Source organism: Phyllostomus hastatus, unplaced genomic scaffold (assembly GCF_019186645.2).
Source record: "Phyllostomus hastatus isolate PE091 unplaced genomic scaffold, TTU_PhHast_1.1 phas_contig_41, whole genome shotgun sequence".
Taxonomy (NCBI): domain Eukaryota; kingdom Metazoa; phylum Chordata; class Mammalia; order Chiroptera; family Phyllostomidae; genus Phyllostomus; species Phyllostomus hastatus.
The window spans coordinates 7929164-7943374 of NW_025333876.1; the positions used below are offsets into that span (position 1 = coordinate 7929164).

The 14211-nt window shown below is 34.1% G+C and overlaps 1 protein-coding gene across 4 annotated transcripts in view; it reads right to left on the bottom strand.

Annotated features, from left to right (window-relative positions):
* The window catches only part of BRCA2 (BRCA2 DNA repair associated), a 78534-nt gene that overhangs the window by 56311 nt on the left and 8012 nt on the right, over positions 1-14211 (bottom strand). For all 4 annotated transcript variants that reach the window (XR_006786415.1, XM_045844865.1, XM_045844866.1 and 1 more), the window contains exons 5-11: positions 13239-13288; positions 13108-13148; positions 12786-12897; positions 9904-9953; positions 9530-9641; positions 7628-8728; positions 776-5689 (exon numbers count right to left, since the gene is read on the bottom strand). Coding sequence is in view for 3 of the 4 variants with exons in the window: in XM_045844865.1 (XP_045700821.1) it covers positions 776-5689; positions 7628-8728; positions 9530-9641; positions 9904-9953; positions 12786-12897; positions 13108-13148; positions 13239-13288 (6380 nt within the window). In the remaining variant the exon portion in view is untranslated. The remainder of the gene's footprint in view (positions 1-775; positions 5690-7627; positions 8729-9529; positions 9642-9903; positions 9954-12785; positions 12898-13107; positions 13149-13238; positions 13289-14211) is intronic.

Consider the following 14211-nt stretch of genomic DNA (forward strand, 5'->3'; position numbering starts at 1 on the left):
TTCTGGCATTTACTTTTAAGTGATCAAGAGATTCAATTATTTAATATTATTCCTAATCAGAGATACTAACAGAAAAAAAATCCAATCTAATTATCCTAGTAGATAAATGAAGTTGCTAATATATATTTAAAGGGAAGTTAAAATATAGTCCAAATGGCACTAAGACCAGAATACTGTCTGCTAAGGATAACTGATTTTAGAACACTCTCTAGATTTAAAAAAAGTTAAGCCAACACCTATAACTAGAAACCAATCTTTCCCTCCTACCCTGCAGTGTGCAACCTGCTTCAGTGTTGGCAGCTACAGGTAAGAGTCCAGGCAATGGTTCAAGGCCACAGCTTGCTCTGGGATGGGCACTATGAATGACCCAGGAGGATGGACCTCCAAACCAATCTTTTAAGTTAATAGTAGCCAAAGTCTGAATTTCTGCTATATATATTTACATACATAAAAACAGTTAGTAAGTTGTATTATGCAAGCTGTTATATAACAAGTTTCAATTCTAGAGAAATTAAAACTTTTAACAGTAATTTCTCAATTATAACTATATTAACAACCTCTAAAAATACATTGAGAATCTCAAATCATGACTTCTTGGTACACAGACTCAGAGATACCAAGAGTGAAATCACATTCCCCCAAACTACACATGAAAATCTGTAAAAATATGACTAGCATATAATACCCTAATTGCTATAAACTAGCATGCCAGAATTATTGAGAACTTAATTTTAAAAGTGCCTGGCAAACCTAAGGGAAAAAAAGCACCACTTACCAATCAAGGCAAATGCGTCTCCTTTTCTTTTTCCAGTTCTTGAATTTAACAAAGCTGTTTCCTTGTTTTGGCAGGTGAGAAGTAAGTGTTCAGGATGACTTAGCAGTTCAGAATCTGTCAGCTCACCATCTTCCATAAAAGCTTTGGCAATCTCCACTGCTTCTGTTTCAAAATAGTTTTCTGGATCTTTGGAATAGGTAGAACAAATTTCTCTACTTGTCATGGGAAGATTAGAGAAAGTTTCAGGTTTCCCAATTTCCATTTTTGTATTTTTAGGTAAAGCTTGTTCTTTTCCCAATATATAACTATGGTTCTCAACAAGCGATGCTTTGCTTTCTAAAACCAAGGGTTCTTTGTCCTGCTTAAAGTGAGAGAGACATGGAGAAGCTTCAAAACAGTGAGTATTTTCTGAAGAAAATACTCCAATGTTACAGTTATTTGATAACTTACTGCAGTCTTTTTCCATTTTGCAGTTTGCAATGTGTTCTGGGGTTTTCTTATCAATATAGGATAGAGGAAGTAGTTTTGACATATCTTGTCCAGATGTAGGTGGCTGCCAAAGACTACATTCAGTTCTGAGTGAATCAAAGTCCTCCAACATTCCCTTAACTTTGTTTAAGGCATTTTCAGAAACTGGAACATATTTTCCACTTGCTGTACTAAATCCAGAGAAAGCAGATGATAGTAAATTTGAGGGGGTATGTATCACAGTATCTTCTCTTGTGACCTTTTCTGCATGCTCTTCATTTGGTTCAAATGATACTTTGGGAAAAAGCTGCTCAGCACTCTCTTCTAGCTTTGCTAAGACTCGTCTGGTCTTCTGTAAGGCAGCATCTGAAACTTGAACACATTTCCCACTTGCTGTGCTAAAAATCCCATAAGCATTAGAGGAGACTGCATTAAATTTATATGTATCAGGAGCTTTCAAATTGATCTGACAAGGTAACATTTCAGAAACTGTCTCTGATTTAGACATACCTTGGCTGTACTTCAGAATTTGTTCACTCCTAGTGTCAGCAAAAATCTTACATGAATGTGTGCTATACTCTTCACTATCTAGAGAATTAGGAAAAATGAAACCCTCCAAATCACCCACCACCTCACAATAACCTGCCACAGGTTTTGTGTGGTCAGTGCCTGATTTACACTCAATATTTTTCATAATGACCTTAGTGCAGTTGTCTGCAAATCTCTCTTTGATTTTCATTCCATGTGAAACAGAGACCATTTGACCACTTTCTGTACTGAATGCAGGAGGCCCCAGCTCAAAATTTGAATCAGATATAGCCACTTCCATGGCTGTGTTTTTATTTTTGTATGGTGAAGAGTTAGTCACAAATTTCTGAACACAGATATCTTCATTTGCAGTTTGTAGATGTGTGTTTACTTTTCTTACAGTGGATATTACTTCAGAAAAACTAGTGTTTTTTCTGTCTTTGAAATTCTTTACTATTGGCTCAATACCAGAATTATCCATTTTATTTTTTGAGAGAGATTTTGATTTATTATATACCTCACTGGAATGGCAAAAATCAGAGTGGTCTGAATAGCTGTTGGATATACTTTTACTTAAATAAGTTGAATCTTGTTTTTCAGAGAGATGATTTTTGTCATTTTCAGTTATAATACTGTTTGAGTAATTTCCACATGAAGGATTTTCTACATAATCCTCAGGACAGTCTTTTAAACATATAACCTTAGCAGTATTTATTTTTTCTGGTTGATCATCCAATTTCCCTTCTCTAAGCAATGTTTTTGCTTCGAGTAGTGAAGCCTGACTCACAGAAGGTTTTCTACCATGTCCTGTGTAAAATGGTACAGTCAAATTTTCAATGGCTAAACAAGTGGACTGATTTGTGTAATAAGTCATAGGACTTGTTGCTGTTTCTTTTTCTATGTTTCCAATTTTCGCAGTGATACTATTTGATAATTTGAAATTTTCAGTTTGTTTGTGTAAATTATCACTTAAGAACCTGGGTAGCATGGCAAACTCATTAGAAACAATTTTCTCCTCCTTTAGGGAATTCTGCATTTCTTCATACTTTGGGGCAGTTATTTCAAAGGTCTCACATGCTAATTCAAGCCCTTCTTTACAATCCTCTCTGTCCTTTAGTATCTTTGCCCCTCGAAGGCTAAAATTAACGGTCTCACTGTTTTTATCTTGTTTTTCATCAAAAAGACTTCTCACTTTGTCCAGAGATTCCTTTGTAATTTTTATCTTTTTCCCACTAGCTGTATGAAAACCCAACATAGTAGGTTCTTTGATCTTTTTGGTTTCACATTCTAGTCCTGATTGGAGAGTCAGTAATTGATTTTCAATACAAACTGAATCACTTTCTTTCAATGTTTTGTCTTTAACCGTATCTGTTTCCTCATAACTTGAAATATCTATTTTGTTGACATTTATTCCAGAAAGTAATTCAGAATTCAAGGCATCTGAAAAGTTATTCAATCCTTCTTCTGCACATTTTTGATCAAAGAAATTTATAGCTTTATTTAATGAATCTTTGGACAATCTGATATTTTTCCCACTTGCAGTCTGAAAGGATGTATCAAAAACATCAAAATCTTTTATGTTTTGCCCCCTCTTTCTAGCTGTTAACTGTTCTTTATTTGACATATGAACATGAAATGTTTCTTCTGCTTTCACAACTTCCAAACAAGTTAAATCTGACACACCTTCTTTGACTTGAATGCTTCCCCCCTTCATAAACTGACCAGATGATTTCAGATGTGTGTTGTGCTCATCAATACATGGCAAGCCATTTTCTTCTTTATGAACACAAACTGTATCATTTTTACTTGAATTATTGCTTTTAGATTCTCCTAAGTTACAAGAATTTCTACTGGCACCAGTACATCTGCTTTCTTCACTTTCTGTGTATTTCTTCTGATCTTCGGTATTTTCAATGAAAATGCCTGCAGTCATCTCAGTATTATTTTGTTGTATTAGTTGGGTTTTATTATTTTTTTCATTAAAATGTTTACCATTGTTATAATTTTCTATCTTAAACAGTGAAACAACAGAATCGTTACACTGACTTGAAGAGAGACTTCTTGGATCTACTGCTGCATAAGTTTCTTCGCTAATATTCTCAATGCCACTGAACAGTCTCACAGCTTTTTGCAGTGCTTCACTAGAAACACTCAGTTTTGTGCCATGAGCAGAATAAAAGCCTCTAAATCCCACTTCATTTTTATCTGTTAAGTAAGCAGAAGCACTTTTGTTACAGTTGGTTTTCAAAGAGCAAGCAAACTTTTGTTTACCTTCAAACTTCCTGCTATCCACCTGACTGATGGATGGGGAATTAGTTGTGAGATGAAAATCAACATTTTTCCATTCCTCAGAAGTGGTATGCAAGACAGGCAGGTAGTTTTCAGGCATTTCAAGTGGATTATTCTGTACCATGTGGCTTGGTTTTCTGAACTGTGTAAATTCAAACTGACTTCCTGATTCTTCCAATATAGTAGAAAGTTCTGTAATTTCTGCCTTTTGGCTAGGTGTTAAGTTACGGTTTGAATTAAAATCTTGCTTCAAAGATAAAGTTGGAGGAATTGCATGACTATTTTCACTATCAGAAGCAAATGTACTACTCTGCACACAACCAGATATAGTATCAGTTGACTGTGAATCAAGTGCACAAGGTTTGCCTAGTTTTTTTTGATTATCTAATAATGAGGCATTTACAATTTCAGTGCAAGCTAAGCTAGTAGAAAAATGTTCTTCAATGTCTTTGAAGAACACTTTACTTTTCTTAATGTTGTGTTCAGAGGGTTTTATCTCTTTATTAGAAGCTGTTCTGAAGCCATTTCCAAAATTGTGATTTGAAATGGGATCTGAGAGTTCTGTCAATTTGTCCATGTGATCATCATTTTGGTTTGATTTCTTATCTATATCCAAGGGCATGTCTAACTTTGAATCTTTATTTAGAGTCATTTGTTGTGTTACATTCTTTCTGTTCTTGTCTGTAAGATCATGGACTATATTTGGTGAATCAAAATTTTTTATAATTGACACTTTGGCTGCTTGTTTGTCATCTGGGCCTATATCTACTACCATGGTAGAGTTCTTAAGAACAGGTTCTCTGACATAAGTGAGGCCTGCCTCTTGAAGTTCCTCAATATTTTCTAAAAGAGGAATACTCCATTCATTAGTTGTTTCAAAGACAATTTCTTTCTCATTGTCTTGGACATGTTCTTCAGAGTCTGAATTGACAGTTATTTTTGAAATTAAAGCAGTCTTTTCTTCTTTTTGGGTTACTTTGAGATTTGTACTTTGGTTGGATTGTACCTTCATAGAAGGTGAGGCTATTGTGTATTTTTCAGGTGATAACAGCTCAGCTTTTTTAGAAATTTCATTTAAAATGCATATTCCTTGATTCACTTCCATGGGAATATTTTTTATTAAATCAAAACCAGCTTCACAATTCTTATATTTTACTCTCTCTGACATTTTATATGATTCCTTTCCCCTAGAAATCACACCGGGGTTTGATGGAGGATCCCTGGAGTTAGGAGTTGAAATGCTGATATTATCAAGGTCATATAAAATGCTTTCCTGGGATTGAAAGTGAATACCACTACATTCTATTTCTGAATGTGGCACTGCAAGGTGACATACTGCAGGCAAGACCTCTTCTTTTATGTCTGAAACTCTTTGGTGTTTTGGATCTTCTTCACAATATTTTTCCTGAAAACATGACAGATAATCAGTTTCTGTGGTAATAAATGACTTCAGTTTTTCTTCATTAATTTTTGTTTCTTTATAATCAAGATCCTGAGATATTTTATTAGAAGAACTGTTTTCATTATTAGAACATTTTCTCAGAATTGTCCCAAAACAGCTGGTTAAAGATAAACTTGGTTCTTCAGAATCATCCTGTAAGCAGTTTTTTTTCACAGAATGCAATAAACCTACGCATAAAGAGACAAAGTGACAAAATACAATTAAAGTACCATCAATCACATTCACTAAATATTTTCTACAAAGTTAAAAAGGTAGTATCTAAAACAAAAATTACATGAAAAGCAAGAAACGTCAGGTTTAAAACAGAAAGAATTATAAAATACTCTCTATTTTGAAGTTACTACATTTTCCAACTAAAGATAAATAGGACCTAGCATTGTTTTATGATATGTATCAACTCAGTCAAAATTAGTGCATAGTTCCAAAAAGCAGGTAGCTTTCATATAAAATTCTAAGTAATTTTATTGGAAAATAAAATTGTAAGAAAACTCGTTAATATTGGTTTAACAGAAGATGGAGAAGCAAAGTAAAGGAAAGGAATTAGAAAAGTTACCGCTTCCTTCAGTTAATTCAGTCTTTCATTTTGAAAAAACACACAAAAAGTTAACTTTTTAAAATCAAGTTCTACTTATGATGGGCACAAAAGATGACATAATCTCAATTATAAAGGCAAGTGAGTTAAACTGCTCTGTTCAATTTTTTAAAAAGATTTTATTTATTTATTTTTAGAGAGGGGGGTGGAAGGGAGTAAGGAGAGGGAAAGAAACATCAGTGTGTGGTTGCCTCTCATGTGGCCCCCACTGGGGACCTGGTCCACAACCCAGGCATGTGCTAGGTTGTGACCCTTTGGATCACAGCCCACACTCAATCCACTGAGCTACACCAGCCAGGGCTGCTCTGTTCAATTTTAAAGGCTATCTGAATTTCCTATTAACAAGTCAAAATTATCAATCTCATTTTCTTTCATCAGTGACCACTACTACATGTTAGCTGTTTTATTGGTTTTAACTTTGATATATATAACATTGAATACTTTTTTTCCTGAAAATTAACCCAAATCTCAAACAGTTCCTCTGTACTCCAGTTCTACCAAACCTATTATTCACTAAGACATTTCAACCCACTCAAATCTTCTCACAGGAAACTAAATCATCATTCAACAGAGTTTAATGATTAAATTGTTGCTGGAAAAAAAAAACGAGTTTCACTGTACACACTCTGGATGTATAGAGATATGGCAATAACTCTCAGTAATCTAAATATTTAAGAAAATTGTGTATCAACAATAAAAATGACTGCTTTATTTTAGGAGTGGCTTACACTAAACTTAGCTAGAAATTAATAGCTTTTTTCCTATTCTTTCCTTGCTTTAGTGAATATATAGTAAATAGCACAACATATTTATAAAATTGTCTAATTTGATATAATAAACACTGGAAATTAAAGCAGGAATTACGCAGTCAATCTCTTGATGGTTATAAATCATATGCTCTGCCTCAAGAGTAATGATTATTCATATACCATACATACTGATCTAGCAAGTTTGATGAAATGGTTTTGAACATTGGTAATCAAAGGCCTAAACAATAACATATTGACATTGCCTGTTATTAAATACAGTTGACCCTTAAACAACATGGGTGTGAACTGAGCAGGTTCACTTACATGTGGTGTTTTTTCAATAAATATACAGTGGGTCTTCCCTATCTCCAGGTGTATCTGCAACAACCCATGGATGGAAAACAGTATTTTCCATCTGTGTTTGGGAATCCATGGATGCAGATGGCTGACAGTATGCACTGTTCTACACCATTTTATACAAGGGAATTCAGCATCTGAGGATTTTGGTATCCTGGAACTAGCCCCTTGTGGATACCAAAGAATGAATGAGTTTTGGGGAACTCAGAAGTTTGAAACTCAAATTTCCAATTGCATGGAGATTGGCACTCCAACCTTTGTTATTCAAGGGTCAAAAAATGAAAAGTTTCAGAAGGCAGTATGCTGGCAAAAAAAAGATTAAAGAAAGAGATTTACATATTCATTTAAGAGAACTTGTCACCATCCATATAACGGTATGTACTATTCACACACACACAGAGTGGTACCTGAATCAGCATTTGTAACTATAGATGGTGCTTCAAAAGTGTTTGCTTCAAATTGGGTAGAAAAGTTACTTAATCCTGATTCTTGATCTTTCTTCATTTTTAATCTTTGATAAGATGTTTCACTATTTATAGCATACATAAACTTTTTAGTTTTCTTTTTTAAAGTAGATATTAAACCCGTATTCTTCAAAGCTACTGATGTATGTTTGATAGTGACTGGCCAGCTTCCATTATCAATTGAGCTTGTACATAAAGAACTCTCTTTCTGGGAGAAAATAGTACATATTTCCAATCCACTTTCAGAAGCTTCAGGTTCTTCTTTAAAGTTTGGATCAGTCATGTTATTTGAGGAAAGTGAACTGGGTGTCTCTACAGGTGATGCTCTTAACCTGAACAGAGACTTTTTGATACCCTGATGAGGAGAAGCTATTAGGGAAGGTTCAGACACTATGTTTTTTGCCACAAGAGTGTACTCTTCATGTGGTTCAAGACACTGTCCTTCATCTCTCTTATTCACCGTTTCCTCCTTTAATGTCTTCTCAGCCTTTGGTCCACTTGAAATATGTAGCAAAGAATCTAAAGTAATAAAGTTGGTACATTCTTTCTCTGTGCCTATGAGGTCTTTTTCAGAATTATTTTGGTCACAAGAAGAAATATGCAGTAGAGGTATTTCCCCCATCTCGGCTCCATTTAGACCTGAGAAGGTTAGCTGAGACCATTTGAAAGCTGGAGACTGTACAGTGTCCTCAGAGATTCTGTCACTTCCACTCCCAAAGGGCTTCTGATTCATTATTTCTGTATCTAATGGATTATTTCCATTTGGTTCCATTTCAGCTAAAAATGAATGTTTACTTTCTTTTATTTGTTTTTTAGCTTCTTCACATTCACTGGTTTTTGTTTCATTGAAACTATTTTTCCTAGTCTTGCCAGTTTTCATTTTTTGTATATTTCTTTTTTTATATTTAGAAACACATAATGAGAAACTATCTTCTTCAGAAATATCTCCAACCTTTTCATGTACTTCACCTTCTAAGACATTTGGCACTGACTTTCCAAAATGGTCTTTGCAGCTACTTACTTTACCAAATGAATTTCCCAATCCTGTAAAATTTAAAACAGAGGCATATTAATAACATTTTATAATAAATCCGTATAATTTATATGATTCTCACAATCTTTCTCATAGAAATAGTATGTACTAAATAATACAAAATTGAACCTTTAAAGGGTTATCCTGACTACTGGCTATTTTTGGAGGGGCAGGAGGGACACCCACCCTTCTTCTGTTCTGATAAAGCAGATTCTACTGTACTCAAAGCCTTTTATTCATATTCGGATCCCCAATAACCTTTCTTTCCCAGCTTTACACAATCACAATTAACCCAATCTTGCTTTATGTACTTAATATTCTAACATTTATCAAACCAGATGGTCCAAATTAATTTTGTGGCTCTACAACAACTGAGAGTAAAACATGATTTTATATACATACCTACACACAATCACACTCATATATATCCAATCCTACATATTTATAAAGACATATACACACTAAGAAAAATGCAATATTCCAATGACATGGTTAGGCAGTTTTTGGCATTTCTGCAACTGTATTTACTCATTAATGACAAAATACAGTCTTCACATTTTGTTAATTATAAGTATTATTCTTCACCTGTTAAGTTTTGAATAATTGGTTTTGTTTTGTTTTTGTGTCACAACAATATCTTCAATAGTCTTGCTTTAGCATGATGCTTTAACATTTTCATATAAGTCAAGTTAGTTTCTACCCTTAATACCTTTAGTCATCCAGAAAGGAGAACCAATATGTTTTATCTTTAAGAGGAGCAATACTTCAATGATGTCAATTAAAAAGTCATTCAGATAAACATAAAGACTTACCATGACTTTTAGCTTCTCTTTGATTTTCAATTTCATTGTCTGGCCCGGAAGGAATAAACCTGTCATTTTTCTTCAGACTTCCATCATGGTCAGAAAAACACCTTTTCCAAATCTATAAAAGTTATATTTTAAAATTACTAATATAAAAATTCTCATTATCCATAAACATTCAACTTATTCTTAAACAGAGTAACAGGAGAATTTCTCATAGGAAGTCAAAGAAAATCACATACAGAAACAGGTTTAGAGGCTTTCTCAAAGGCTTAGATAAATCATAAAATAAGGAATGAAAAAGGCAAGATAAATAATTTTTCAAGGCATTCTAAAATTATAAGCAACTACAACAGCATAATCAATCTTTCCTATTTACTTACAGCAGTAGTATCATTAGGAAATACAGCTGTAGGTGCTTCTTCATCTCTGACTGTAAAAAAAAAAAATCAATTGACCTATATGTATTGTACATCATACACTACATCATACACTACATCATAGTGTACATCATACACTACAGTTAATGCAAAAACTTAGATTTTGGGGGGTCAGATATTAAAAGACATAAACACTATTGGATTAAATGACACATTTCAAAGAAAACTGACCCAAATATACTATTTAGAAAAGTCAATCAACACAGTAAATAAGCTATAGTCACTTCCTCAGTACTATTTGCAAAAGGGTAAGAAATTATGGTTTGATGATCTGACTCTAAGGTGATACTGTCCACTAAGACTTGGAGAATCAGATTAAGCTGTGGAGTCACAATTTGAAAGCTAATGCTTATAGATGTTAGCATTTATTTAGATGCTAACAGTCTAAAGGCATATCATATGTTAAACACTTTTTAATTTTCAACATGCTTTTACCTGTATTATTGCATCTGAGCAACAACAGAACAAATTTATTTTTTCAGCTAAAGAGGAATCAAAATGGAATGCATTTTTGCTAGAATAAAAAAAAATTTTGATTTGCAAATAAATTAATCTGACTCCTATAGAGTACTACCTAACATACTTCTGATTCATACCAGTTTGCTCTAAACAAAATACCATATTTTGCCACATATAATGCGCTTCTGTGTATAATGTGCATCCATGTTTTTGGCCCCAACTTTCAGGAATCTTTCATTTTACTTTTTTAATTAATTTTTTAATTTATTTATATTTAGAAACAAAACCGGGTGTTCCAGTCAAGATGGAAGTGTAGGTAGAAACACTTCATTTCCTCGCACTACCAAAAGGAGGGTAACAACCAATCTAAAAACAAGAAACAACCAGAAATGCCAGAAATGCCAGAAAATCAAACTGCATGGAACTCTGACAACCAAGGCATTAAACCAGACCGGGAGGAGGGAGATGAGAGAGACAGGGCAGATGGGTGGACAGAGAAAACCCACAGCAAGGCAAGGGACTGTGCAGGTGGGCTGGTTGAATAGGAAACTGAGACTCACACCTGACTGTGGCTTACGGTGGGGGTTGTCACAGTGGGAGAAATTCCCAGTCTCACACAAGTTCCATTGGAAAGTGTGGCAAGAGCCGAGCAAGCGAGCGGCACTGTTCCCTCTCTGACCACACCCACAGCACCACAACACAGCAAGGGGGGTTGCCCTGCCCTGGTGAATACCTAAGGCCCACCCCCTTACAACCTATTAGGTGTATCAAAACAAAGAAATATGGCCCAAATGAAAGAACACAGCAAAAATCCAGAAAAGAGCTAAGCGATAAGGAGATAGCCAACCTATCTGATGGAGAATTCAAAACACTGGTAATCAAAATGCTCACAGACCTGATTGAACTTGGTCACAAAATGAAACAAATGAAGGATACCCAAAGTGAAAAAAGCAAAATATTTAGGGAACCAACAATGACAGGAAGGAAACCAGGACTCAAATCAACAGTATGGATTGGAAGGGAGAAAGAAACATCCAACTGGAACAGAATGAAGAAACAAGAATTCAAAAATATGAAGAGAGACTTAGGAACCTCTGGAACAACTTTATACACTCCAATATCCAAATTATAGGGGTGCCAGAAGAAGAAGAACAGCAGCAAGAAATTGAAAACCTATTTGAACAAATAATAAAGGAAAATTTCCCCAATCTGGTGAAGGAAATAGACTTCCAGGAAGTCCAGGAAGCCCAGAGTCCCAAAGAAGTTGGACCCAAAGAGGAACACACCAAGGCACATCATCATCAAGGTATCCAAGATTAAGGATAAAGAGAAAATCTTAAAAGCAGCAAGAGAAAAGGTGAGAGTTACCTACGAAGAAGTTCCCATAAGATTGTCAGCTGATTTCTCAAAAGAAACATTACAGGCAAGAAGGGGCTGGAAGGAAGTATTTGAAGTCATGAAAGGCAAGGACCTACATCCAAGATTACTCTATCCAGCAAAGCTATCATTGAGAATGGAAGGGCAGATAAAGTGCTTCCCAGATAAGGTCAAGTTAAAGGAGTTCATCATCACCAAGCCCTTTCTGCATGAAATGTTAAAGGGACTTATCTAAGAAATTGAAGAAGATCAAAAACTATGAATAGTAAAATGACAATAAACTCACGACTATCAACAACTGAACCTAAAAAAAAAAAAAAGAAAAACAACAAAAACAAAAACTAAGCAAACAACTAGAACAGGAACAGAATCAGATAAATGGACATCACAAGGAATGTTTCAGTGGGATAGGTGAATGGGGAGACAGGTACAGGGAATAAGCGGCATAATTGGTAGGCATAAAATAGGGAAAAATTAAGAATGTTATAGGAAACAGAGAACTAAGGAGGTGGAACGCTAGAGGGTTGGGGGTACAGGGTGGTGGGGGATAAAGAGGGATAAATTGGGAAAACTGTAATAACATAATCAATAAAATATACTCTAAAAAAATTAAAAAAAAAAAAGAAACAAAACCTATTATCATAATCCAGGGTATTACTTTGCATACGGATATCATTATTGCTTTCCAGAGTTACACTTCTAATGTATGAGCATAAAGAATTAAAAGCATTTATATAGATATGAAATTAGCACTACCCATGTATAATACATATCCTTATTTTTCCCTCAAAAATTTGGGCAAAAAAGTGCATATTATACATGGTAAAATATGGTAATACTATTTTGAACTAATATGTTTATGAAAGACAGGATTACCTAATTTAACTACTTAACTACCTTTTCATATTTTCTTTTTAACACAAAGTATTAGAGATGATAATTTATCAACATCATTTACTTTCTTAGAAAAAAACATTTGATAGTATTACCTATGAGCACAGTAGAACTAAGGGTTGGTGGTGTGGCTAAAGAACTTGACCAAGACATATCAGGATCTACCTCAGCCCCTAGACTCTCAGAAATATGTTTCCGAGTCTGACCCTGGAAATAAAGAAAATAATTTATTACACAGGATGACACTAATGAATATTTTTAAAATATTTTTTATTCACTTATTTTTTTCATTTATCATTTACTGAATTCCTATGTGAGACCATAGGTATATAACTGTAAATCTCAGGGCAAAGGTATGATACTGTTATCAAATTCTCAATTAATATATAACAAAAATAAACAAGGCAGAATATTTACCTTCATAAGCTTTGGTGTATGAAATAAACTTCCACATACCACTGGGGATAAAACAAAAAAAAAATTACAAAGTTTTATTTTTGTAAAATTTAGAATATTTACAAAATAAAAAGCCTTGTTTTTAATCATACCTGACTTGTCTCTTTGTGGTGTTACATGTGTACATCGTAGAATACCAGAACTAAAACAAAACAAAGCAAATCCCTCAGATTATTCAGGAAATAACAGATATGGCAAATAACATTTACTAATGTTACTGGGAAAAAAAAGGACTCTCAATCATATCATTAGAATGATACCATTCTGTAATATTTTTATACTACTTTTTAAAAAGTAAATATTTCATGAAAAATTAACCACTAAATTATGTTTCACATGCCCATTGAAAATAATGTATAAAGCACACATAAAGTTCATCTGCTAGAAATTATATATACGTATATAATTTTTTTAAAGAGTTTATTTATTTATTTTTAGGGAGGGGGAAGGGAGAGAAACATCTGTCTGAGAGAGAAACATCCACTGGTTGTCTCACGCACATCCCCAACCAGGGACCTGGCCTGCAACCTAAACCACAACCCAGGCATGTATCCTGACCAGGAACCGAACCAGTGACCTTTTTGGTTTGCACGACAACATCCAACAAACTAAGCCACACCAGTCAGGGCAGGAATTATATATTTTGAATTTAAAAATTATGTAAAGTGAATCTACATAATATTCTCTCTCCAGTGATTCAAAATACATGAATAATTTATTTTAAACTGATATTTCAAAGGCATTTTTTTATCGTTAGTATTTCTGTTACTTAAAACTTCAAAGAATATACAGAAAAACCAGTCAATTCAACATTGTAAGAAAAACAAAGTAAATGTTTCTAACATAGAAATTAATGCAGTGAAGAACTCAGCCTAAAAGGAGATTATTTAAAAATACTGGGTTGGCCAAAACGTCCACTCAGTTGTTCAGTTTTTTTCCCATAAAATAAGTTGCATTCTTCATTTTCACCAATACTTCATTGGTTTGGATATTTTGAGTATGTCAGCTATCTCCCAATATTGGCTTCTAGTGGATAAAGGCCAGGGGTGCTGCTAAACATCTTCC